The 27,127-nt window shown below is 48.6% G+C and overlaps 1 protein-coding gene across 1 annotated transcript in view; it reads left to right on the top strand.

Moving 5' to 3' along the window:
• The window catches only part of LOC146236050 (breakpoint cluster region protein-like), a 60,167-nt gene extending 39,196 nt beyond the window's left edge, over positions 1 to 20,971 (top strand). The window contains 19 exon segments of the mRNA XM_084687083.1: positions 2,019 to 2,126; positions 3,594 to 3,654; positions 3,814 to 3,866; positions 4,104 to 4,244; positions 9,186 to 9,307; positions 9,465 to 9,630; positions 9,763 to 9,882; positions 10,047 to 10,122; positions 10,252 to 10,356; positions 10,588 to 10,662; positions 11,068 to 11,165; positions 12,084 to 12,215; positions 15,131 to 15,190; positions 15,481 to 15,590; positions 16,645 to 16,784; positions 17,592 to 17,726; positions 17,855 to 17,960; positions 18,212 to 18,374; positions 18,770 to 20,971. Of these exon segments, the coding sequence (XP_084543209.1) occupies positions 2,019 to 2,126; positions 3,594 to 3,654; positions 3,814 to 3,866; positions 4,104 to 4,244; positions 9,186 to 9,307; positions 9,465 to 9,630; positions 9,763 to 9,882; positions 10,047 to 10,122; positions 10,252 to 10,356; positions 10,588 to 10,662; positions 11,068 to 11,165; positions 12,084 to 12,215; positions 15,131 to 15,190; positions 15,481 to 15,590; positions 16,645 to 16,784; positions 17,592 to 17,726; positions 17,855 to 17,960; positions 18,212 to 18,374; positions 18,770 to 18,859 (2,061 nt within the window). The 3' untranslated portion in view covers positions 18,860 to 20,971.
• Positions 20,972 to 27,127: the final 6,156 nt, after the last annotated feature.

Below are 27,127 nucleotides of genomic sequence, written 5' to 3'. Positions count from 1 at the left end.
AGACAACATCTCGCCCCTATCCTCTCTCTCTCTCTCTCTCTATCATTACCCTCTCTCCCTTTATCTTTCCTTCACTCTCCTTCTCCGTGTTTTCACCAGACATCTTCCCTTTCCTTAATCTCCCCCTCTCCTCTTCCCCCCCCCCTTCTTCCCCTCTCCCTCTCCTCCAGACACAATAAAGTAAGAGATAGAGGTTGCAGAGCCTGCAGAAAGGCCTTTCCTAACATGAGAGCCATTTGGGGGTGAATGAGGGGGAGGGAGAAGGAGAAGGAGAGGAAGAAGGAGAAGGACAGGGAGAGGGAGAAGGAGAAGGAGAAGGAGAAGGAGAAGGAGAAGGAGAAGGAGAGGGAGAAGGAGAAGGAGAAGGAGAAGGAGAAGGAGAAGGAGAAGGAGAAGGAGAAGGCGAAGGAGAAGGAGAAGGAGAAGGAGAGGGAGAAGGAGAAGGAGAGGGAGAGGGAGAGGGAGAGGAAAGCGGAGTGGAGGAAGGATAGGGGGATGAGCTATGCAGTGGAACAGTAGCTTTAACTCAGGCTCTTTTGGAGCTGGTTCTGCGGGGGGAGACGGACAGAGCGGCACAGTGGATGGAGGCAGACATGGATCGATGAGTGAATAGATGGACGGAACAACAAACGGCAAAATGAGTGGAAAGAAAGAACAAGGGAAACAATGGGTCCAATATATATATATATATATATATATATATATATATATATATATATATATATATATGTACAGGCGTAAGTGTATGCAATATATGCTGTAAATATATTTGCAGAAGCGTGTGCGTCTGTGCGGTTGGAGCTAAGCAAGTCACACAGTGGCTCCACGGCACATACTCTATTCTCTGCCTGCGAATTGGCTGATTGTGTGTGTGACCACTGTTGGGAGGATTGGTTATGGCCTAGGATTACTCTGTGCGGCGTAAATTGCCTCAGCCCTTGACTTCCCGTCTAATGGCTTTTGTAACGGGCCGGAATCGATTCCGATGGCGTGGCGCCGAGGCGCGTGAGGTGCGGACAGAGGTCAGGAGTGAGGTCACAGCTGGGCTCGTCACGCTTCTCTCTGGGACGGTGACATCGCGGGGGAATGACGTCATCGGAAGTGGAGACGGAGGCCGAGAGAGGGAGCGAGAGCGGGGAGCAGACAGACAGGCCGGGCGGAGAGCGGGGAAGAGAGGAGTGAGGGATGGAAAGAGGTACACAGGGGAATCACGGGACGACACGGAATACCAAATAGAGAAGGAGAGAGATAAGAGATTAGCATATTCATGAGCATATGCTAATTGACCTGTAGTAAGGTTGATTAGAGAGCCATATTGGGCCTGTGTTCTGTGCCCCTCCAGTCTGTTCTCTAGGGATGCATCTCGTGTCTTTGTGTGTGTGTTTGCGCTTTTGCATACGTCCGTGTGTGTGTGTGTGTGTGTTGGCGTTTTCCTCTCGGTAGCCCCCTCGCAATGTCACACCCTCCAGACCCCCCTCTCCGCATTGGTTGGTCTGCAGAGCGCTGAAGAGATGGATGGGCGTCACCGCTAGGTGTCGTTAGGCTGGCGAGGGAGGTCAAACATGTGCCTCGCATCGACAAATATGTTGATATATATTTACAGCAGCCGTTTCCAGTGGCTTTAACAACTGACTTGGTATGTCTCCTCTGAGAGCCCACATACTGCTGCCATGGCAACAGCCCTGCTTGCCCGCAGAGCACCGACTGCCGGAACGGGACGGGGGTTCCCCGCGGCGACGGTGACAGTCTCCAGTCTGTCGGCGATTAAATCCTGTGTCTGTTTCCGTTAGTTTTGCGTTGGTTGGTGATTAGTATGTTTGGGTGTGGGGGGAGGGGGGGGGGTCGAGGGGGGGGGTCGAGGGGGGGGGGGGGGGGGCTCCTCAGTAATTCCATCCCATTTTCACTCCCCACTATGCAGTCAGATGACCTCACACACAGACCTACTTGTATGGTGATGGAAACGTTTTTTAACTGTGACTTTTTGTCGCCTTGTCCGTCGTCCTTCTCCCGGCTGACAGGCCAGCCAGCTGGGAGTTTACCGGGCCTTCGTGGACAACTACGAGGTCGCCGTGGAGACGGCAGAGAAGTGCTGCCAGGCCAACACGCAGTTCGCCGAGATCTCTGAGGTAATGGGAACCTCGCCGTCAGAATGATGTGCGTGTGTGTGTGTGTGTGTCGGCGTGTGTGTTTTATTTCACCATTTGTGTCCTTTCATCTTCGTCCTTGGGGTGGCGGGGGGTTCTGGAATGAGGGTTGATTTAACACTGTGACTAGCAGTCACGCAGTTTCGCAAAAACGGGAATCAGTCCCAAATCTATGACTACCAACCTCTCACTTGCCCACTCACCCTCTTATTTGACTGTTTCATTGCTTTCAACAGGACCAGGGGCGAGAATTCGGATGAATTCGTGTGTGTTTGTTGGCGCGTGTGAGTTGTTGTGCGTGTGTGTCAGGCAGCTGTGTGTTAGCAATGCAAGTAGGGTGTGTTTGTGTCTGAGTATTTTGGTGTGGACCTGTATTTGTGTGTGTGTGTCTGTGTGTGTGGGGCGGAGAAGACTGGGGTTGTTTTTGGTGTTCCTTATACCTACTCAAGCCCCCAGCCAGCTTCCCCAGTCCCCTGGAGTAAGGTGCCACGCTCTGTCTCAACTATGAACAAATGAAGCATGACAGGCACAATATATTCATTTATCTTCCCCATCCCCAAGACCTTCACTCTTCCGTGTCCTCCCCCCCCCCCCTCCTCTACACAGTTTCAGGGGCCTCGGGGTAGAGGTGGTTCCGGGAGAGACACAGGGGTGTCTGAGGGCCTGGGGAACGAGGTCTCGTGTAGACAGAAGACGGAGCCCTACAGTAACAGAACCATGACCGCTTCTCCAAAACCAGAACACTAGAACAGGCTTGGGGCTTTGTCATTTCTGTTCAGCAGAAACTGCTGTTAGGACCATCGTGAGCGACGAGGCGGTGTCGCGTTAGAGTTAACACAAGACGCCTCATTGGTTATTGGACTACAGGGCAGATCATGCTAAATGAGCCCATCTGAGATTTAGGCCACCCTTCTCGTTGTGTTTCATTCTTATACCGGACTTAAAATATAAATATAAATGATACTTCTCTCCGTCGAATACGAGAGCAACCGTCACCATTTTGAGTAGAAGCCAGTGGTTGGCTTTATGATCGCCACGGCTTTGTCACAGATGATCAATCTTTCAGCGTTTTCAAGGTTAAATGTAACGATGTGTTGCCCCCCTCTTTTTCCCTGAGCTGAATGTGGGTGTTTGTTTGTGTGTGTGTGTGTGTGTTTGTTTGTTTGTGTGTGTGTGTGTGTGTGTGTGTGTGAGAACTTGCTGAGCACAACATTTCACTGTGGAAGGAGCTGACATTGTAGTGAGACTAAGATGTCCAGATTTCTGAAACAAAACACCGGGGCAAATGTTCTCGTCATTATTTTCTCGTGGCTTATTCATTTTTTCCTCCCCACAGTGTTTATCTTACAGTATGGGGACATAGTCAACGCGTTATTGACACCAATATTGTGTGCTTGGTTTTTCCCTGTTATTTTATGACAACTCCCTCCCCCTCCCCCCTCTCCACAGAACCTGAAGGTGAGGAGCACCAAGGAATGCAAGGACCAGTCCGCCAAGAACTCCCTGGAGAGTAAGTACCAAGGGCGCTGATCAGAGACAGGCTCCCCCAGAAAATCCAGTTTGAGTCCCGTAGCCCTTTGCTTTCGGGCTGCGGATGGTGTGTGTTGCCCGGCCAGGGCCCGGTGGACGTGACGGCTGTGTTTTGTGCTCTCTCCTCTCCTTCTCTCAGCTCTGCTTTACAAGCCGGTGGACCGTGTCACCCGCAGCACCCTGGTATTGCACGTAAGTCGTCATAACCCGTCGATCAAGCACTCGTGGCTCGACGAGCTTTCCAGTCTTTTTTAATTTCCCCGAGGAAACCTCGGCTCTCGGTTCTCCGCCGTTGGGCCGTGCGAGTAACGCGCGCGCGTCTGTTTGTGCGAATGTGTGCCGTGCGTCTGCGTGTGTGTGTGTGTGTATTGTGCGTGTGTGTTTGTGCGGGCGTGCGTGTACGTGCGTGTGCGTACGGCTCTCCTTCAGGACCTGCTGAAGCACACGCCCTCCAGCCACCCCGACCACCCCTTCCTCCAGGACGCCCTGCGCATCTCCCAGAACTTCCTGTCGAGCATCAACGAGGAGAGCACCCCTCGCCGCCAGTCCATGACCGTCAAGAAGGGAGAGGTGAGGGGCCAGAGGCTTCAGCCAATCAATGAACGGATGAAATCAGTCAGCCAGCTGGAGGAGAAAAAAAAGGATCAATTATTCAATCAGTCAAACTTTAGTTGGTGCCGCGCTTTGCAAGGGTAAGGACGGAGGGAGGGGGGCATGGTGTGTGTGAATGGGGGCGGGGTCCGATTGTTTGTGTCGCGACACAGTCCCCCTCGTGCCTTGTGGTTGGCCACCGTGAGGCCGACCGGGACCATACTGAGGTCACAAGGTCACGTGGGTGTTGGGATGTGATGCAACTCTCATGGATGCGCTGCACTGCACCACGACCTACGACCCCACCACCCAACACACCAGTAAGACGACCCGGGGCGTCACCCTCTCAATGAGCAGCAGCCAACCCCGAGAGAGAGGGGCTCTCCACTGCAGAGCAGGTTCTATGCCCATGTATGGTCATAACCAAATCTTTCTGTGCCGCCCCACTGTCTGCTCACTGGGGCGGATTCTTGTCTCCCGCTAGGCCCCGCCTCCCAGTTCGCCACGTTTCCCCGGAGACCATGTGGTCGAGGCGTGTGAATGGAGGGCACACTTTGATTGGCAGGTGGCGTACACAGCCAGAGATAATGCCCTGTAATGAGCCGACAGCTCGCTTACTGTGGGGAGTCGGCATTCATTATTTAGAAGGCAGGGGGGGGGCTGTGGAGGCTCCGCCCCTCTGCACACGGAGGGGGGGGGGGGGCATTACTGTACCGCACCTCCTCTTGACTCTTATCTTGTCTGCTCCCCCCCCACTCTCCCCTCCTCCCTCCCCCCCTCTCCTCCCCCTCCCCCCCTCTCCCCCCCTCCCTTATCCCCCCCATCTCCCTCCTCTCCTTCCCCCCCCTCTCCTCCCCCTCCCCCCTCTCCCCCCCCTCCCTTATCCCCCCCATCTCCCTCCTCTCCTTCCCCCCCCTCTCCTTCCCCCCCTCCCTTATCCCCCCCATCTCCCTCTTCTCCCCCCCTCCTCTCCCCCTTCCCCCCCCCCCCCCTATCCCCACCGGCCCCATTTGCAACCCTGCCTGCCCCAGACCACACCGATCATCAAATATTGATAGAGGATACATGAAATGAAAGTAGCGCCTGAAAGCAGCCTAAATCAACAGGGAGGGGTGGGGTGGTGTGGGGTGGGGTGGGGTGGGGTAGGGCTGGGCGAGGGCGAGGGCTGGGAAGGAGCCCAGGGGCTGTTTCTGTGTGTCAAGGATCAATCCTTACAAATAGAATCCAGATGACCTGAAGGAATACTCTTGTATCAGAGACTGAGGACGTTCATACAGACAGTCTGACTTTGTATCGGAACATCACCACCATCATGTCCAGTGAAGCCTCACAGACATGGTTCTTCAACTGTCTGAGCCCATAACAGGCTGCTAACTAGTTACCATGACGCCCAGTGCGGTGGTGACGTGTGCTGGTTGGAACCAAACTCAGTCCGGCCTGTGGGTCTTGAAGTTATTGTTCATGGTTTCTGATGTGGGAGGTCTAGGGAGTCTGGAGGGGAAATACTGTGAAGAAGCTAATCTGAGTTAACCTTCCTGAGCAGTGAGGAAGTATGCAGTTACTGTACGTTAAAATAGGTAGGATTGAGGAAGTCTGCAAGTACTGTAAAAGACGGAAGGAGTGCAGAGTATGCAGGTCCTGTAAGTAAAGGTAGGCAGCAGTGAGAAGTATGCAGGTCCTCTAAGTAAAGGTAGGCAGCAGTGAGAAGTATGCAGGTCCTCTAAGTAAAGGTAGGCAGCAGTGAGAAGTATGCAGGCACTGTGTATGAAATGAAATACAGGGAATTGAGAAGAGACGGCAGGTCAGTCAAAGGTTGGGGGTTTGTGTGTGTGGTGAAGGCAGGGAGGGGGGGGGGTGCTACAGTTTTATCATCACCTGTGGGGGTGAAGGTACAGCAGTGAATTTGTGCAGGAATTCTTTTTTTTTTGGGGGGGGGGGGGGGGTCAAGTGTCCCCTAGGGGCCCTGCCCAGCCAGATGGGGAGGGGCTCTGTGACAGAAGCTGCTTAATTAAAATGCAAATGAGGCCGCCTGCCTCTCCTCCTCGTCTCTCCTCAGCCCTGGGAAAGATGTGCTCCTGATGTGTGTGTGTGAGAGTGTGTGTGTGTGTGTGTGTGGGGCTACATGCCAACACACGCATGTATGCGTGTGTCGGCATGCCTGGTAGGCAAACCTACACGCTTGTGTGCTGATGCACGGCTGTGCTCCCATTGATACTGATGTGCACGCTCGTGTGTTTTTAACACACACATCCGTGCACACTCGCCCGACGAGGCGATCTTTGAGTACGCACCTGCTTCATCCACACTCACGCGTCAGTGTGTAGGAGCCAAACACAGCTCTATCTGTCGTGGATTATTTCCCCCCTCGAACCACTCTGCTCCCACCTAGCGACTCCTCCACAAAACGGGTCAATATTTCACCGTTGTTTTTTCCCCCATCAGCAGGCTTCGCCCCCCCCCGGTCTCTCTGCTCTCTGTAGTGGTGCCGTCGCTGGGTCAGCCGGCGATCTTCATTAGAGAAGGACCTGCTGTACGCTTCTCATATTTCTTTCAGAGGCCCGCAGCATTGGGAGAGAAAAAATGTCGTCTGATTCGCTGAGACGGCTGGTTTAATAAAAGACCTCTCGCTTTTTTTTTGGAGGCCAGAAAAGAGGCCGTCTTGTAAATATTTCACACTCCAATATTAGGGGCTCGCCGTGCCGTGCTCAGGTAGGAAACGTCTCTCTTCTTGGCTCTCTATCTGTGCATTTAGTCTCTCAGACTTTCCGGTCTAAGGCAACAAGACAAGGTCACTTGGGTTACTGTCTATTGGTCAGTATAGCCGTGGTAAGCCCTGGTTGAGAGGCCTAATTTGATTGGTTTCCAATCCAACTTTGTTGAGTGCCGAGGACTATTAAGCATGATGTCCAGTGTGACGAGTGTGTCTGGGGTTTGGGTGGGAGTGGGTTTTCAATCCTCAAGGACCTCCTATACACACACACACGCGCACACACACACACACACAGGAGCTATAAATCCTATGTCTGCCTGTTATTCTGTTATCCCTCTCAACTGGCTTATCCCCCTGTTGTGAGATGCCTGGAATTGTGGAGCCCTGTCACACCCTTATGGGATATGTAGTTCCTTTGTCATCCAGTTACTGGGATGGGGTTCCGCCAGCCACCGCACGCAACAAGACGGGGGTCGATCTTTTCTTCTATTTCTAGTGTATTCTAACTGTACTGAGCTGTGCTCCAGGGGCCCAGTGTCAGTGGGGGGTCTACTTTCAGGATTGTAAGCCTGGCTCATCTGAGAATCTGTCTCTGATCGACTTGGCTGCTTTCAATCCATTGGCTCAACCCCCCCCCCCCTATCAAGCCAGGACCAACAGGATCGGGGAAGGTGGCAGGAATCCTCTTCTAACAGACGTCTGTGCTTACAGACGGTTCCAGAACGTTCCCTGAGGTTGAGCCCCTGCGACACAGACAGCACAAGAGACGGAGGGTGGTCAATCTCCAGTTGAGCCCGTGGAGAGAGCGGACGCCACGTCCACACACACACACTTGTCCCTCACCGGCGCACTGTGATGACGTCATCACTGGGGGCCCCGGCCGTGTGTCCAGACAGTACAGACGATGGTGACCCCGCGCGTGGTGTCATCGGCTACACGGCACTAAACAAGAGACAGCGAGATGTCGTGTGTGTCCCCCCCCCCGATTTACTTGACGTTTCTTTTGTATTTAGGGAGATCATTTGGAGTGGCAGGTGGGGATATGAAGCATCTCGCGTGGAAGTTATCTATCACAGACTGCCATCGCAGGCTTCATTATCTGGCTAATGAATAATTACACCCGCCATTGGGAATTCAAACTGTCTCACCTCCTCGGCTTAGGAACCGTGCTCTGAATGTAGATCATTCTGGAAGAGTGTGTGTGTGAGCGTGTGTGGGGGGGGGGGGGGGGCGTCTGCAACTCCGCAGAAAGGTCGGCCGCCCACTGACTGTTCCGGCCCACCCTGCATTTTGCCAGGGGAGACCCTGTTAGGTGTGCGTGCTTGTGTGACTCACACACACACACAGGCGTGCACACACCAGCATATTGTCCTCCACAGCAATGCTACGGCAGAGGGTCATGACTGAGCGTTCAGGAGAGAGACGCCGCAGGGGAGAGAGATGGGGGAGGGGGGGCTTGTGGTGTGGGGGGGGGGGTACTGTGATTGGCTTGGAGAGGCTGTGATGTCATGTCTTCCAGCCCTGCTGCCACGGCGACGGTATCGGGAGACGGCGGGGGTGGAGTGGGTCTGTGTGTGTGTGTTGGGGGGGGGTAGGAGGAATGAGAGAAGGTGGAGGGGGGAGGGGGGAGCTTCTAGTGTGTCTCGTCCCCTCAGGCCCAGCTTAAACAGGGCACCATTGGTTGCGGTGAGCAGCGCTGGAACTGAGCTCAGATCCCGCCCACTCAGGAACCAGTGGCCTGGCTCCTACTTCCTGTGGGTGGGCTTTACCTGCTCTGCCCCCGTCTCGCCTGTGTGCTTTGTTCAAACATCACCTCCTCCACCACAGCCGACAGACACAGGCCGCCTCGTTTTGACACTGTTTGTGGACATCGTGTTGTTCGTGACTGCAGGCACACTCTCCTCTAAATCTGTAGGTCTCTCGGTTAGACAATATGTGGTGTTCTGTGGTCTGACATTAGTCCCTTCCTCTGTTCTAGCTTTCTTCTATTAAATCCTCATCTTTGGAGTGAAAAGGGCATGACTGCCCCCTCCTGGTGTCAGCCCATATTACAGGGCACACACGCCACTGAAAGTGCCAGAAGTTGATGAGTTTGGGAAAACGATATGTACTGGCTTTTAGGATCTATCCGATCGTGCCTCTGTCTCACTTTGGATGTGTGTGTCCGTGTGTGTGTGTGTGTGTGTGTGTGTGTGTGTGTGTGTGTGCAGAACCGTCAGCTGCTGAAAGACAGCTTCATGGTGGAGATGGTGGAGGGAGCCAGGAAGCTTCGTCATGTCTTCCTCTTCACCGACCTGCTGCTCTGCGCCAAGCTCAAGAAGCAGATCGGAGGGTGAGCCTGTCTGTCTGTCTCTGTCTGTCTGTCTGTCTGTCTGTCTGCCTGTCCGTCTTTTCTATGTCTGTTTCAGAATGTACTCAACATTTCAATGTATGTTACTTTGTCTCTTTGTCCTTCTCTCCCTCTCTCTCTCCCCCCTTCCCCTCTACAGGAAGTGTCAGCAGTATGACTCCAAGTGGTACATCCCTCTATCAGACCTGACCTTCCAGAGTGGCGAGGAGGCGGAGCCTCTGTCCATCCCCCAGGTGCCCGACGAGGAGCTGGACGCCATGAAGGTCAAGATCTCCCATCTGAAGAGTGAGATCCAGAGAGAGAAGGTACACACACACACACACACACACACACTATCAAGTATACGAGCACACGCACACTCTCACAGTCACGCACGCACGCGCACACATTCTCACCCCCCGTTCATCTCCTCTGTCGTTGACCCCCCCCCCCCCCAGAGAGCCAACAAGGGGTCAAAGGTCATCGACAGGCTGAAGAAGAAGCTGTCGGAGCAGGAGTCTCTGCTGCTTCTCACGTCCCCCAGCATGGCCCTCCGGGTCCACAACCGCAACGGCAAGGTAGGGCCTCTCTTCGTCGTGGGCCGACGCTGGTACCGTCACGGTCCTCGCCCTGACCGTCGTTTGCGACGATCGTGTCGGGCTCTGGGGTGCGTCGGCGTGTGCGCGCGTTGTTTTCACGTCGTGTGATGTCGCTTGTTTGTCCGTTTTGCCGTCGCTTCCAGAGCTACATGTTCCTGATGTCCTCCGACTACGAGAGGGCGGAGTGGAAAGAGATGATCAGAGAGCAGCAGAAGAAATGTGGGTGTCTCTTGACCACACACACACACACACGCACACACACCCCCCACACACACACACACACACTCTCACGCACATAGACGCGCACTCTCACACACTGCGGTTGACGCTCCCCTTTTGAACGTGCAGGTTTGAAGAGCGTGTCCCTGACGTCTCCAGAGCTGCAGATGCTGACCAGCTCGTGTGTGAAGCTGCAGACGGTCCACCACATCCCCCTCACCGTCAACAAAGAAGGTACAGGTTCACCTGGCCTGGGGCCAGGGGCTCCGTCCTGTCTGACTCTGCTCCCACACAAACACAAAGTCCCAATCCGGTCTGAGCCCCCCCCTCCCTCTCTCTCTCTCTCTCTCTCTCTCTCTCTCTCTCTCTCTCTCTCTCTCTCTCTCGCTCTCTCTCTCTCTCTCTCTCTCTCTCTCTCTCTCTCTGTCCCTCTCTCTGTCTCTCTCTCCTGCTCTGTTGTTCCAGATGACGAGTCCCCCGGCCTCCACGGGTTCCTGAATGTAATCGTCCACTCGGCCTCCGGCCTCAAGCAGAGCTTGAGTGAGTCACCACCACCTCTCTCCCCCCGTCAAGACCCTTCTGCAGCGCTGTTCACTCCATTCCTTGATCCTAGCACCCTAACTACGGTAGAAATTCTCAAAGAGGCCCCTGCGCGGGCTCCCGCCATAGACTGCAAAGAGTATCCAATGATTTGGCCTCGATACAGGGATAGTGTGTCGTGTGTACTTGCACAACGCTGTCACGTGTGTACTGTGTCAGCGCCTTGCGTGCCCTTCATGTGTGTTTTTCGAGGTCGATTGTGTGATTAGTTCATTCAGGGTCAGATGGCAGAGGCCAACCATAGTGTGTGTGTGTGTGTGATCTTGACAGCTCCCCCCCCCGGTCTCTATTAAGGAGACTGTGTGTGTGTGTCTGATTTGAATAGTCTCCTGTCTCCTCACCCAGATCTCTATTGCGCACTGGAGGTCGACTCCTTTGGCTACTTTGCGAACAAGGCCAAGACGAGAGTTTACCGCTACACCACTGAACCCAAATGGAACGAGGTGAGAGGCTTGATTGCGCGCGTGTGTGTGTGTGCATAGTGCTTCAGTGTATGTTCAGAGGGCATCGCATCTGGTACTTATGATGTAACAACATCTTAACGAGGGTCGATGTGTGTGTGTGTGTGTGATTAAGTAACTTGCTGAGAAACAGCAGAGGCCTGACAGCGATGCAGCTGTTTCCCCTGTCACCACACACACACACAAACACACACACACAAACACACACACACACACAAACACACACACAAACACGCACACACACAAACACACAGTGTTACGACATGACTACTAGACTACCTGAAGAAACCACGTGAAGACCAGGGGTAAACCAAACTCAATACTTAGCCAGCCAGATTCGAAACTAAACCCAAATGAACTTTGCCAGACCAAAATACACATGAACCCACACACACCACCCAGACCCAATCAGCAGAGTCTGCTCACCTGCTGTAGAAAGCTTCCCCTGGCCTGGCGGTTGCCTAATGACTTTGCTCACCAACGCGGAAACGGCGCGAGGCTAACGAGGAGCTGCCGGTGATGACTCATGGCGTTGGAAATGCTAACGATGAGTGTTGTTGCCCGGCAACACACCCCACCCCGCCCCGTCCAGCAAATTGATGTGTGTGTTCTATCTGGTGTGTTCTGGTTAATAATTGAAGAGGATTTTGCTCGGCTGTGCACTTGGCTATGAGTCGTATGTTTGTAGTTGCCACAGAGGTTTGAGCGAGGGTGTCGCGAGGCCTGTCTCTTGCGTTTGAGCTCGCTCTTCAAGCAGCAAGGTGCACACCACAGTGCAAATGATCTCAATGCCAAGTGGGGAAACACTATTGTGCCAGCACTGTCACCATTCTCTGAATTCAAAAGATTTTTGGTTGCACAATATGATCTCGATAACATGTGTTCTTGTGCGCTCCGCAGGAGTTTGAGATTGAACTGGAGGGCTCGCAGACCCTGAGGCTCCTCTGCTATGAGAAGAGCTACAACAAAAGCAAGCCCAACAAGGAGGACGGGGACAGCACAGACCACATCATGGGCAAGGGACAGATACCGGTAATGATGTCAACAATGTTCCTCACCTGCGCACAGCCCTCACCCCATGCAAGTCATCGCCATCGTCGTCATGCTGTTAGAAAATCGCTGCATCGTGCGGCGATGTCATCATTGCGGGACTGCAGTGTGATGTCACGATGAATACAGTTCCAGCAATGAAGGGTTCTCTTTTAAGATTTGTGCAATGACTAGCACAGTTCATACAGCAGCCCGACCTGGGTCTTTTCTTGTCTTGTATATGACCCCATAAACTTCAGCCTCAAGATCTTACCGTCTGCATAGCGACTGCCACAACACAGTCCTCCTTGTATGTACACTATGCATCAAAACCTTACTATACTGTACATGATCCTATCATTGGTTATCTATTCATTTTCATTTGAAGAAACAGATGTGGTCAGTCTGGTAACTGGAGATGAAAGAGATCCTTGCTTTCAGGCTGTCAACCCTTTTAAGAGAGCAGGTTATCTGGAAAGGCGAAAGTACCAGGACTTCCTGTGGCCGTCTTGATAGTACCCATAATTCATGGCTTCCTGTAAATGTCATGTCCTTCATACGGTCTCGACAGTGCAGACCTTGGGGCTGGCGCTCAGATCTGGCAACCCCGTCTCCATGGCGACCTTGCTTCTGCAGATGTAGTGTGTGTGTGTGTGTGTGTGTGTGTAACTACTAGATTTGAAGGACAGAGGCAGGCCTTGTTAAAGGTCTTGGTTAGACTTTCTGCTTTTATCTGGTTGACGTCCTGGGGTTTGAACCCTACCGTCCCTGCCTCCCCTTCTATTGGTGTCCTCATCTCCTTCCCCTCATCTCTTCTACATCAAACCAGGTGTGTGTGTGTGCATTGGTGTGTGTGTGTGCAAGCATGTGTGCTAATTCTGAAAGCCAGAGCAGCAAAGTTTGCTGGAGGTAGTTTTGCTAATCTTTTGTTGTCTGTCAACTGAAAAATGGACCCATAGCCCCCTCTAGTGGTGGTCAAAGTACCTGCAAAAGGAGCATAGTACTTCTTCATTCACCGTTCTCCATTCTCTTGTCCTCTCCTCCTGCTATAATATATGCATCCCTTCATAGCTAGGACGGAAAATCCCATTTTAGAGCAGGGAAGTGAATAAGGAAGGCTGCATTTTTGAAGAAGCCAAAATAAGACCCAGATGATTGGTCCACGGATGGCTGCCAGAACAAACCTCCCAAAGCTGTGAGAAGCTGTGTAGCAGGATCATCCTGCTTTGCGGTACACACCACGTGTTTATCTACTCTACGCTGTCCCATGATCCTCTCTGGGTGGTATGGACTGTACCCATGAAGCCTTAGTGTTTCACATCTAGCTTCACAACACACACAAACACACACACATACACACAAAGTACACCAACACGTACTCCACGCACACACGCACACACAAATTCACACAAACAGAAATTCACACAAACGTTGTTGAAAGCTAAGCGGCTTATTATGAAAGTCCCAGCAGATGATTCCGATCAGCGTTCCTTGTGCTCACAGTCTATCCTGAGGGTTGGAATCTGATGCTCTGGGCTCAACTCGCTGGCCTTGCTGGTTGTTTGTTGTGGTGTGTGTGTGTGTGTTTGTTTTGGATGTCGTTAATCTAGGGTTTAGACGGAGGCGTCTGGGTAGAGTGTAAAGAGGCTGGCGATGGGAGGAGGGGTGACGGTGCATGTAACAGCTTAGACCAAAGCTACCTTAAGACAGGGGATTAGCTGTGACGAACTGGAGTGACGGGAAGAGGGAGCAAACCACCGAGGAGGGAAGGAAGGACGGAGGAGCAAGGCCAGGGGAGGAGGACAAACGAGCAGAGGGGGAGCGGAAAAAGTGGGTCTGACAACACAGGTGCGCGTGTGCCTGTGTGTCATTGTGCCGGCCGGTCAAACGCGCGGCAATTCATCCGTCGCTCCGGGTGTTAAGTGAGAGGAATACCGAGAACTATGTTTGTAGAGAAACCGTCCTGCAAGACTGAGCGAGAGGGAGCCACACTTCGAGGCCCAGCGACCCCAGATGCTTCCCCAGGACGAAGGGGAGAAGGTGGAGGAGAGGAGGACAAGAGAAAGGGGAGGGACCCTTGGACGTTTGTGTGTGTGGCGCTACTTTAGTGAGGTGCGTAGCGTAAGCTGGCGTAGTAACATGGTGTGTCTGCACTGAACAGTCACTGCCTGGACTTTAGGTTTGGTGGGCAGCCACATGTCAAGCCCTTTCGTCCTAGGTTTGAATAGGGAGATGTTTTTTCCCCAACTTTTATTTGTTGTTGTGCCTGTTGAGATGACCTGTGTGTGTGTGTGTGTGTGTGTGTGTGTGTGTGTGTGAGTAGACCTTCCCCTGATAGCATAGGCGATTGGAGCATGGTGTTAGTGGTGTGTGAAGGTTGTGGGTTCATCATCAACAGATCACTGTATAACATTGATTCATCCCTCATTCCCCAGTGTGTGTGTGTGAGCAGATGCTTTGACACCTCCGACAAGCCCTCCCTCATTCTTCTACCAAACTCACTTCCACCCCCCACCCCCCCCCACCCTCCCACTCAGCCACCTCGCTCTTACCATCCCCAACCCACCCCTATCTCAGACTCACACACACACCTGTCCTCAATGACTCAATGATGTTCAGGGGCTGGACAGACTGAGCCGCACTGCCTGCACTCACCTGACCAGACGACCAGCGAAAGTAGTCCACATGGGGACGGCAGTTCAAACTCTTGTTTGTCTCCACCGCTTTTAGGTCACTTAAAAGATGACACTGCATGTGGAACACAGGAGTAGTGAAAGGGTTCACTATGGGTGCCTGGACTGTATGCGGTGTAGGGCCATTCATGTAGTCATTTAGCACACGTTCTTATCCAGAGCGACTTACAGTGAGTACAGAGACATTCATTCATTCATGTGTTTATTGTTTGTTTGCCCTACCAGCTTGATCCACAGACGCTCCAAGGCAAAGACTGGCAGAGAACAGTTATCCCCATGAACGGGGTGAGTATGTTTGTCCAGGTGTGTGTGCGTGCGGGAGTAACAGAAGGGCGTGCGGGGGTGTTTGTGTATTTGTCTGTGGGTGGGTGCACTGGTGTATGCGTGTGTATCAGAATCAGAGTTTAATTTCCAAGTAAGTGGTCACAAACGAGGAATTTTTCGTTTGGTGGGAAGGTGCTCGCAGTGGACATTTCAACATAATGAACATCGAAAATGTAGAGAACGTACAACAAAATCAAATAAAAGTGTATGTATGAGTGTCAACGCTAAGCCCCCTCCCTCACCTCCCCCAGATTGAGGTGAAGCTCTCTATGAAGTTCACCAGCCGGGAGTTTAGCCTGAAGAGGATGCCCTCGCGGAAACCGATGGGCGTTTTCGGCATCAAGATCTCCACGGTGACGAAGTGAGTCGTCTTGACGATTTGTTCGGAACCTAAACACTGATCACCGCCTTGACCATCAGGCCCGTTAGCATGGCGACAGGCGTCTCTACGCCGGCCGGTGAAGGCTGTAGCGACCCGAGTGAATGTGACGGGCTGATCTCACATCCAGGGAGAATACTGACAAGGGGTGGGAGGTGGGGGGGGGGGATGAGAGACGAGTTGAAGACCGAGAGAGGAGTGGAAAGGAGAGAGGGAAAGAGAAAGAGAAGTTGCATGAATTGGCTCCCGACTCCTCAGAACACTGCACGGGAATAAAATGTGGCAGCAAAAGTCACAAGAAAGCAGCGTTAGGGTGTTGGGGAGCGATGGTGTGCGAATGTGTTTGTGTGACTGTGAGTTTGCGGTACAGGGAGAATTGTGTGTGTAGTGTGTGTGTGTGTGTGTGTGTGTTACTGGATGAATTGTGTGTTCTCTGGCCAGTGGTGGTTTGTGTGAGTGACAGTAATGAGGATTGGTTCTAATGAGTGTCCTAATAGGTTTAACAGCAGATGATGAGGGAGACAACATGTTAGCAATAACACCAACACAGACCACTTACAAGCTTTTACACGGACACATGGTTGCCAGGTTCTTCAGCACATAATCCCCTTTCCGTGCTGGCACAGCGACCATAGACACAAAAAAACAATTGATGTGCGTTTCACCATTGAAATGGAAAGCACATGTTTCATGATCTTGTGGCCTTGTCAACACTGTTACTGACATGGAAATGACTCATGTAGCACACGGGAGCACGTTTGCAGCTCTTAACACTTAAAGCCTTTTACGTCTGCTGTAACGTACAACAGAACGTGTTCCTCGGTCAACTGAGCGGTTAGGGAATCGGGCTATTAATCTGAATGTCGCCAGTTTGATTCCCGGCTGTGCCAAATGACGTTGTGTCCTTGGGCAAGGCACTTCACCCTACTTGCCTCGGGGGGAATGTCCCTGTACTTACTGTAACTCGCTCTGGATTAGGGCGTCTGCTAAATGACTACATGTAAATGTTTCCCCCCCCCCCCCCCCCCCCATGTAGACGGGAGCGCTCCAAGGTGCCCTACATCGTGAGACAGTGCCTGGAGGAGATTGAGCGACGGGGGATGGAGGAGGTGGGCATCTACAGGGTCTCTGGGGTGGCCACAGACATCCAGGCCCTGAAGGCTGCCTTCGACACCAGTGAGTGGAACGCGTCCACTCTCCCACCCTACCCTCCCACGCTCACCTCCTACTATATTCATTAATTTTTTGATTGATTTGTCCCCAAAGGGCAGTTTGTTCAGCAGCAAGACCAGCATCCAAACTGTTATGGCATACATAAAAAAACACCATTAAAATACCACACAAAACTATAAAAAAATACAACAAATTAACCCACAACAGCAGCCCCAGACAATATCCCCACTAATTGCTCTCCTGCTCCCCCCCACACCCAAAGTTTACGGAGAAATAGCGGCGGGAATGAAAGAATGGCCGTACTTGTTACTCCTTTATGTACTTTGTGTTTTTATTTAATGGATTTAGCTTTCAGTGCACATGGTCAGTTAAAGCAAGTTGATGTGATATATGTATATAGCCAATACAAAGTATTCGGCATTCAATTATATTGATGTGTATGTATGTATGTACATGTGTACCCAAGTTACATTACTCAGAAAAGACTTACTATGACGATGTGTTCCTCAGGTGAACCACAGGTTTTGCTGCTCCTTTGTTGGGGATGATGGGTATTTTTGGTTTGATGAAAGCAATGCACTTGTGTCCCTTTCCCTCACTGTTTCCGAGTTTTGTTTTTGTTGGATTGAGAACTAACACTAGTGTGTGAGGGTGTGCATTTGTATGTTTATTTTGCTTTTCTGTCCTCTAACAGACTGGAGCATGCTGATGGCTCTCCTAGACCTGTTGTGACAATACAAATTCAATGACCTCACCGTAGCTACACTTCCTGGGTCTCTGACCTGCGCTTCCTGCCCCTCCTCCCTGTAGATAACAAGGACGTGTCTGTGATGATGAGCGAGATGGACGTCAACGCTATTGCCGGGACCCTGAAGCTTTACTTCCGAGAACTTCCGGAACCCCTCTTCACAGACGATCTCTACCCCAACTTTGCTGGAGGCATAGGTAACAGTGCCTCCCACCCTCATCATCATCATCATCATCACGATCACAATCCCCATCATGATCGTCATTAGCACTGTGTGTTTACATATCCTCTTACGACGTCCTGTCCACTGTCTCTCGACATACAGCCTTGTCTGACAGTGTCGCCAAAGAGAGTTGTATGCTGAACCTGCTGCTGTCTCTACCGGAACCCAACCTGGTCACCTTCCTCTTCCTGCTGGACCACCTCAAGAGGTAACTGTCCTTCCTTGTCGTGGCAGAATCCTCGGATCTTGTCCTCTCATAAGGGGACAGTGGAATTCTGGGATGTTCTCAGAGCTGTCGAATGGGGTTGCCGTGGTGATTCATCGTTTGGGATATTGGTTTCCTGCTGTTGTCAGAAGAGCCTGAGAAGAGCCTTGAGAAGAGCCTGTATTGCTGTGGTCAGGGTTGATTCTTTTTACCTCTTGGGTCCAATCTACTTTGTTCTCTTTGTCTTCCCCCAGGGTGGCAGAGAAGGAGAGCATCAACAAGATGTCTCTCCACAACCTGGCCACCGTGTTTGGGCCGACCCTGCTGCGGCCCGCGGAGAAGGACAGCAAGATCCCCACCAACCCCACGCAGCCTATCAGCATGGGCGACAGCTGGTCCTTGGAGGTCATGTCACAGGTAGGGCTTGGCTCTGTCTGTGGCCCGTCTGTCGGTTCCTCTGCCTGTTCCCTCTTATCGCTTTCTGTTTCTCCACCTGTTCCTCTGTATGTGCCTCTGTCTGTCCCCTCTGTCTCCCTCCATAGCCGTGTGTCTGTGTCTGTCCCTTCTCACGTGTTTAAGTCTTTAAATCTTTCTTTTCATCTCCCTCTCCCTCCCCTTCAGCCTCTCTCACCAACGGTCTGTCTCTCCCCGCTCTTTCTCCCCGCTCTCTTTCCTCTTTTCCACTCAGTCTTTGGCTCTCTTTCCCCCTTTACCACTCCCTCTGTCTCAGTTTGTCTCCGTATCAATTCACATTCAATCGTTTTATCAACATGTGTGTCTGACCAACAGTCTGTCCGTCCGTCCGTCCGCAGGTCCAGGTGTTGCTATACTTCCTCCAGCTGGAGACAATTCCCACTCCGGACAGTAAACGACAGAGCATCCTCTTCTCCACAGAAGTATAGAGTGACCCTCGTTTGACCTTACAAAGACAATGAAAGACGGAGAGAATGAGAGGACGTTTGGCTCAAACTGAGCCTGTAGTTCAGTATGTCTTATCTGGGGAGATTTGTGTGACCAGGCCACTGCTGGACTGAAGCAGTGCTGTTCTACTTTCCACAGTGCAGCCCCCCCCCCCCCCGCCCCCGTGTTCTTGGAACAGTCAGCAGAGGGAGCCAGAAGACCAGTCATCCACGTCACACACACACATCTCAGACGAAGCAGCATCACGTCACACCCAGTGTGATTCTCTGTGCCTCCTCCAACGCAGCTTAACTTTCGCTCCTCTCTTTGTCACTCTCTCCCCCCGCCCGTAGCCCTCCAGCTTGGCCCCTAGCCCTCCAGCCTGGCCCCTAGCCCTCCAGCCTGGCCCCTAGCCCTCCAGCCTGGCCCCTAGCCCTCCAGCCTGGCCCCTAGCCCTCCAGCCTGGCCCCTAGCACTCCAGCCTGGCCCCTAGCACTCCAGCCTAGCCCCTAGCCCTCCAGCCTGGCCCCTAGCCCTCCAGCCTAGCCCCTAGCCCTCCAGCCTAGCCCCTAGCCCTCCAGCCTGGGTTCCACAGCTTGTGTTGTGTGTGGGATATGGCTTGACCAAATGCCACTCTGCAACTCTGCAAAACCCCATGGCTGCAAACACAGACACAAACACACCAGAATCAGCCTCTCTGAGACAATACAGTATCCCAGGTAGAATTCTGGCTATTTGGGGGCTTTTTTTTGGCTTCTGATACCTTAGTTTCCTTGTTAGGTTCAAGCCGTAGGCCCTATATTGACAAAACATCAATTATTTTACAGTTCCATTCGGAGATCTTATTCGTTTGGGACAGTCATGCAAGCGAGAACACCTTTTTTCGAAGGTGTTTGTGGTGAAATGTCCAAGATATTTCTAAGTGATACATGTTCTGCAAGATAAACACACCAGACAGAGAAACCTGTTGAACTGAAGCAGATTGTCATTCTTACATCACAATCAGCCTACTCCGTTTGAACCCGTCGGAAACAAGCAATTTCCTTACTTTGCGTGCTGTTTGTGTCTTGACTAGTCCCCAAGCTTAGACATCCTGGAAGCAATATATTTTCTAACGTAGGATTTTTCTGCGTTCAAAGCCTTCATGTGGAGATGTCTTTCTTTGTTTTAATGTAGGATTTCCTGCCAAAAGAATCTGTTTGTGGGGGGAGGAGGAAACAACAACGGTGTATTTGCAGATACAGCATGTACATAATCTTGAAGCTGTCATTTTTCTTTTCTCTTTTGTTAACAGTGTAATCTATGCTACATCATAATTTATTTTAGGAAGGGGAAAAAAAACATGTGTTTTTGTTTTTATGTTTTCTTTCTGATTATATGGAGCATTGCAGTGGTAGGTTTCACCCTGTCTGCTCCTGCCCTGTGCAACCTGGCTTTGTTCCTGAAGTACCTATTCATCTGCGTCATCCGGCCTTTTGTTAGTCATTAAATCATGATGATAAATTGATTGCATGCCTAGAAACATTTTACACAAGGCTGAGAACCATCATAACTTATTCAACTGCTACAACGAGTGCCACCCTTTTATTAGTTCAACTCAAGACCACCGCCCACTCATCTCACAGTTACATAACTTGAAAACAATTGAGAGCATGTCAGAGGGTTTGATGCGTGCTACAAACAATGTTTTCTGTCTGTGATTGGGCCTTGCGCTTAAATACCGAAGAAACAACAGTAATTAAAAAAAAGACGGAACTTAACAGTTGAACTTGTACTGAAGAAAACTGTCCGGTTGAACTGTCCGGTTGTTAATGAAGGAATATCTGTTTTTTTTATTATTTTATTTTTTTAATGTAAGAAGTAAGTAAGAAGATCTATCTTTTCCAAGCCCAACCCATTCCTATTGGATGTTTCAGACAGCGAATAAAACCTCCTGATGATCCCTTTATGTCCACTCCAACCTGTCAGGAGTCAGCCACTGAAGTTAAAGACTTAAAGCTCTTAAGATATTTTGTTAAAAAGGTAAAAAAGAAAATATGATGATAGTATAGTTTAATGTTAGTACCTTGATTTGACATGCAGGCATGTTTTAATAAAGTTTTGTTTCTTGGTTCTCAGTGTTGTCATAGATATTGTTGTCATGTTTGTCCAGGAGGTGTGAGGGACACACAGGGTTCAGAACCAGTCTGGTTGAGCTCGTTCGAAGATGGTTTGGTTATACAATGTTTAAAAGCTGGCTGGCTGGTTAGAAACCAGAAGATTGTGAAGTGGCCAGATTGTATACTGCCTGCGCTGCTGAGATAAATATGTTGAGGTACTGAGTTTAGCACATAGACATTTATAGCATAACCCATAAAACAGCGTTGGCATGTCTACAGTAAGTCTGTGTGCGTGTATCTTAGGACGTGTGTGATTGTGCATGCAGATGAGCATGCATGTTCACATGCACGTGGGTGTGGAATGAATGGATTGCTGTATTTGAACATTAGAAGTTTTGAAGGGATCCCCGTGAAAGATGTTCAAAAAAGAAACCCGGCAAAAGAAACAATAGAACATTCTTCTTAGAACTATAGAATTCTTCCTTCCGACACACATTCCGGTCTCTTCCATGACCTGTGCATTGCATAAGTGTACACATTAGAACTCACATAGGAAGGAAGTGGGCTATGACTAGGACAGGCAGCGCATTCATCATTCATTTACACCCCTTTCATTACTGTAATTAGGCCTTTTTGGGTGCCCTGCTCTGCCCCTTTGTGCCTCTACATGCTTGCTTTGATAAGTTTGTATTCATGTTGGATGCAAAGCATGAATATGTCAGTAGAACATGTCAGGAAAGACTACAGAAACCAATGTCCCACTATGTCTTTGGGGAACAAGGATCTGGGGCATATGGACTACTGTGTTCTAGGATTAACAGCAGAAAGAGACCTGAGATTTGTTTGCTTTCAATACATTGTAGGATGTGGGTGCTGCCATGTTCCCATCGAAGTATAAAAGGTTTGACCAATCTTACACCCAAATCATCTTTGGGAGAGAAAGTATCTCAAAGGTTTTTGGGGTGAGAAAAGACAAATGTCACTAAGTCAACGACCCTCACCTTGCCTTAGGCCTCTGTGACCATTTGAAATAAACAGGATATCCAATGCCGCATTCCGTTTTTTTGTTGTTGTTTCACGTGTGTACAAAAAAAGTCGACTACTGTATCTATGAAGTTGAAAAAACTCATCTGAGGGGAATTGAATTAGTAATAGCCGGGTACTCACTTTGTACAGTAGTAAGAGAACGGTGTCTGTATTGTCTGTCATTTTTTGTCATAACTGACTCATATCTAGCAGTTTGCTTATTCAAAGTTTGGCAACTTCTGCTACTTTTGTTTCAATGTAATTGCCAAACAGTCTGTAACCATTTAGTCCTGTCTGACAAGTCAACATGCAAACCATGCAGCATACACAATCTGTTTTTCAGTTTCATTATTGTTTTTAACTGCACGTTGCCCACTGTGAGGACGTGGGCATTTGAAACAGTTCATTGTGTTTGTTTGTTTTTTAAACATCTACAAAAGCAAATATTAGATTTGACATTGTATCGCTTCATGTTTAACTTTTTCTCATGGTTGTACGATATGTATCATACCAGAGAAATCCAAGATGTCTGGTTCTTGAAGTTTATTTATTGTGCTGTTCATCAGAGTTTGGTCAATACATGCATCTGAATTAGACTTATTATTCCTGTAAGAGCTGTACAATATCTGTTTCCAAAGTTGAGATATGGTTCCTGCTATAGGCTTTCTAGCCTTATTGTTCATGAAAAAGTAATATATGTCAACATAGGACAAACTGTGTCATCCTGAATATGTGGATAAGGTTTTAAAGTCTAAAGATATAGGATATATTACTCTATGTATGACTTTAGCATTTCAGTGTAGCCTATGCATAGTGTGGAACAAGTATTCATTTTGGTTATTGTAAAATGACGAGCCTGGCAATAGTTTGTCATAATGATACATAATAATACATTTCCATATTATATGTGGTATATTTTGAATCATCTACTACTGTATATTTGAAATCATATGACATGTATTACTCTTTCCTGTTGGGAAATCTATTCCCAGCTATGAAGCTGAATTGATGGGACTTGCTGACCAACCACAGACACAGTTATTGTAATTGTTTCTTTCTGTTTTTTCAAATTGATTTCTCTGACCATCTGCGTGTTCTGCTCAAGCTGTAAAGGGAAACGGAGGACAAATACATGTTTGGAAGGCATTTGCAGCCTCTGTTTGTACACAAAAGTTAAATAAAATCTCCTGTATCTGTGTAAATGACTGAACCCGCAAACTTTGCAAAACACAACATTTGTCATTGCCAAAACTTATGGCCACAACTGTATAAGCACTATCAGTTAACTAACCATTTACAGAAAGACCACCACACTAACAGGCTAATAAAAATGATAATTTCTGTGATCTAATATTACCAATACAAATAGAAATGGAAAAACATGACCACAGCATTTTTGCATTTGTTTTTAATCAGTAAGCCCTGCATCAATTATGAAACAGTAGATGCATTGAATGAAGTTGGAAGGGCGAACTCCCAAGTCAATGGGACTTCACAAAAGTTGTTCTTGTTCCTTGTTACCTGCTTGTTCCGTTTTGATGGGATAAGGAATTAAACTCACGCACACGGACCCCAAATCTTTGCTGCATTGACACCAAAGTTTATATAGGGTTTCAGAACCGTGTTGTAAAGAGGTCCACAAAAGGTCACGTTATTTAACCTCTAGGGGCACTGCAATAAGCAACGATCCGTTTCAGCCAATAACTGTTGGTTTGTTTGCCTTAATTAAGTGATTCCTTTGTCTGGTGATATCTTGGGAGATCCCATGGGTGAACCATGTTACAGTAGTAACTACAGTAACTAAGATACCAGCTGTATTGATGCGACCACCATTTTTGATTCATAAATTTTAAAAAATGAGCTACTCCTCCTACAAAGTTTGACCAATCGTCAATATTGATCATCTTGGCACTGCCACCCCCCACCCCCCCTCGCCCCCCCGAAATACAACCCGAATTCCGTAAAAGTTAGGATGTTTTTTAAATTGGAATAAAATGAAAACTAAAACTAAATCACATTAGACAATATTTTATTCACAATAGAACATAGATAACATGACAGTTTAAACAGAGAAAGTTTACAACTTTATGAACAAAATGAGATAATTTCAAATGTGATTCCTGCTCTAGGTCTCAATAGTTGGGATGGGGGAATGTTTACCATGGTGTAACATCTCTTTTCAAAACAGTTTGAAGATGTCTGGGCATCGAGGTTATGAGTGTCTGGAGTTTTGGTGTTGGAATTTGGTCCCATTCTTGCCTCATATAGGTTTCCAGCTGCTGAAGTGTTCATGGTGTCTTTGACATATTTTTTTCGTTTAATAATGCGCCAAACGTTCTCTAAAGGTGAAAGATCTGGACTGCAGGCAGGCTAATTGAGCACCCGGACTCTTCTACGACGAATCTATGCTGTTGTAATAGCTGCAGTATGTGGTTTTGCATTGTCCTGCTGAAATACACAAGGCCTTCCCTGAAATAGACGTCGTCTGAAGGGGAGCAAATGTTGCTCTAAAACCTTTAAATACCTTTCAGCATTCATAGTGTTCCAAAACATGCAAGCTGCCCATACCATCTGCACTAATGCACCCCCATACCATCAGAGATGCTGGCTTTTGAACTAAACGCTGATAAGACTATGGAAGGTCTCCCTCCTCCTTTGCCCGGAGGACACGGCGTCGGTGATTTCCAACAAGACTGTTAAATTTGGACTCTTCAGACCATAGAACACTGTTCCACTTTGGAATAGTCCATTTTAAATTAGCCTTGGCCCACAGGACACGACGGCGCTTCTGGACCATGTTCACATATGGCTTCCTTTTTGCATGATAGACCTTTAGTTGGCATCTGCAGATAGCACGGCGGATTGTGTTTACCGACAGTGGTTTCTGGAAGTATTCCTGGGCCCATTCAGTAATGTCATTGAGACAATCATGCCGATGAGTGATGCAGTTTCGTCTGAGGGCCCGAAGACCACGGGCATCCAATAAAGGTCTCCGGCCGTGTCCCTTACACACAGTGATTTCTCCAGTTTCTCTGAATCTTTTGATGATGTTATGCACTGTAGATTATGAGATTTGCAAAGCCTTTGCAATTTGACGTTGACGAACATTGTTTTTAAAGTATGCCACAATCTTTTCACGCACTCTTTCACAGATTGGAGAGCCTCTGCCCATCTTTACTTCTGAGAGACTCTGCCTCTCTAATACATCCTATAGCCTATCATGTTACGGACCTGATATCAATTAACTTATTTAGTTGCTAGATGTTCTCAAAGCTGAATCTTTTCAAAATGTCTTGCTTTTTCGGCCATTTGTGGCACCCGTGCCAACTTCTTGGAGACCTGTAGCAGGCATCAAATTTTAAATGAGCCCATTTAGTGCATAAAAGTGTAAAGATGTCACAGTTTAAACATTTGTTATGTTACATGTGTTCTATTGTGAATAAAATATTGGCTCTTGTGATTTGAAAGTCTTTTAGTTTTCATTTTATTCAACAACAACAAAAAAACGCCACAACTTTTGGCGAATTCGGGTTGTATAAAATTTAATGTATCAGTGTTAAGTAAAGTACTCCTGAATATTATAATTATGAGCTGAAGATTTATTTGACTTATAAATAATCCAATAAAACACATTTGTGATGGTGGACTCCCACTGAGTGTGTATACATATGTGTATATATTTCACCTTTATATAGACTTTTCCTTTAGATATTCAGGAAAATAGATAGTTTGAACACATTACATATTAATGAATAAGTAACGAACAAAATGTGTAGGAACATACTTTTTTTTGTCTTGTCATGGTGAACCAATGTCTTGCCAATTCCTTTTTTTAGGTCAATTTGGCTTTCTGTAAAAGGGAACTGTCTTGTTCCTTAGTAAAAAATGGTGCTGCGCAAGGCTTTACTTCCCTGCTAATCTTTTTTGTAGACATTAAACTATACTGTCATTCTTTCTTAGGAGGCTCAGGTCCTTTGAGGTGTATAGCAGACAACTGCAGATGTTCAACTAGTTAGCCAGCACACTGTCCTTTGCTGTGGTGTGCAGGGAAGGCAGCATCAAGGCTGGGGAGACTACCAGACTCAACAAGCTGGTGAGGATGGCCAGCTTTGTTGTTGGTCTAGAACAAGACAGTCTGGACACAGTGGTGGAGAGGAGGATGAAGGACAAAATCAAGACCATCCTGGGACACCTCTTCCATCCCCTCTATGATGAGTGGTGGCTGATGAAGAGTATCTTCAGCAACAGGCTCTGAGTGACTCCTTTGATCGGACAGCCATCAGGCTGTACAAAAGTACCCCCCCCCCCCCACACCCACACCCACACAGTATTTTATATGATATGTTCATATTGTTTATATTACATGTTTATGTGAACTTACATGGTGAATAAAGTTAATTCCGATTCTATTATTTGTCCATTTAATTATATTTGTATTTCTTATTTTATTGTAAAATAATTTGCGTACCTCTCTGCTGCTGTAACACCTACATTTTCCAAAGTATGTGTAGATAAATGTAGATCAATAGTGTTATCTTATCTCTCACCTCTTACACACTTGCCTCTTAGACACTTAAATACAGACACACACACACAGTAATAAGGCACGCAACCCTGTTGCAAAGAATTACCGCCATTAATTTCTAATCTATTACTTCTAAGCCCAATACCTTATTTTGATTGATAAATTGTATTGAGATGAAAAGTGCTCCAGTCAGGGTTAACCCAGAACAATAATCCAATTCAAAACATACATCTACATGATTCATTGACAAGTACTGAGGAAAGTCAAACATTACCAGGGAATTTCCTGGTCTTTTTTTATATATGATTTCCTTCCCCCATTCCCATGGTAATTTTGCTCAATAGAAGTAGTCCCACTTCATTATGGTTTAGTGGTATAAGTTATCAGTGAAGCTTTGTCTAAGATGCTCAGATAGTAATGACATTGGACACTGTGGAAAGTTGAGTGTGTAAATATGAAGGTGGTAATGTGTCTACAGATAAATCTAAGATCAGCAGATACAAATAATGAGGGAGTAAAAATGAATGACTCACTAAATGAATCTGAATGAAATGAATTGATTGTGTTGTCTTCTTTTAGTACGTCTGACTCTGACTGTAAGATATTTGACAGAGAGCTGC

Source organism: Hypomesus nipponensis, chromosome 22 (genome assembly GCF_054491055.1).
Source record: "Hypomesus nipponensis isolate SF chromosome 22, ASM5449105v1, whole genome shotgun sequence".
In the NCBI taxonomy this organism is placed as follows: Eukaryota; Metazoa; Chordata; class Actinopteri; order Osmeriformes; family Osmeridae; genus Hypomesus; species Hypomesus nipponensis.
The sequence above is the reverse complement of the archived record's forward strand: the minus strand, read 5'-3'. Positions and strand labels throughout refer to the sequence as shown.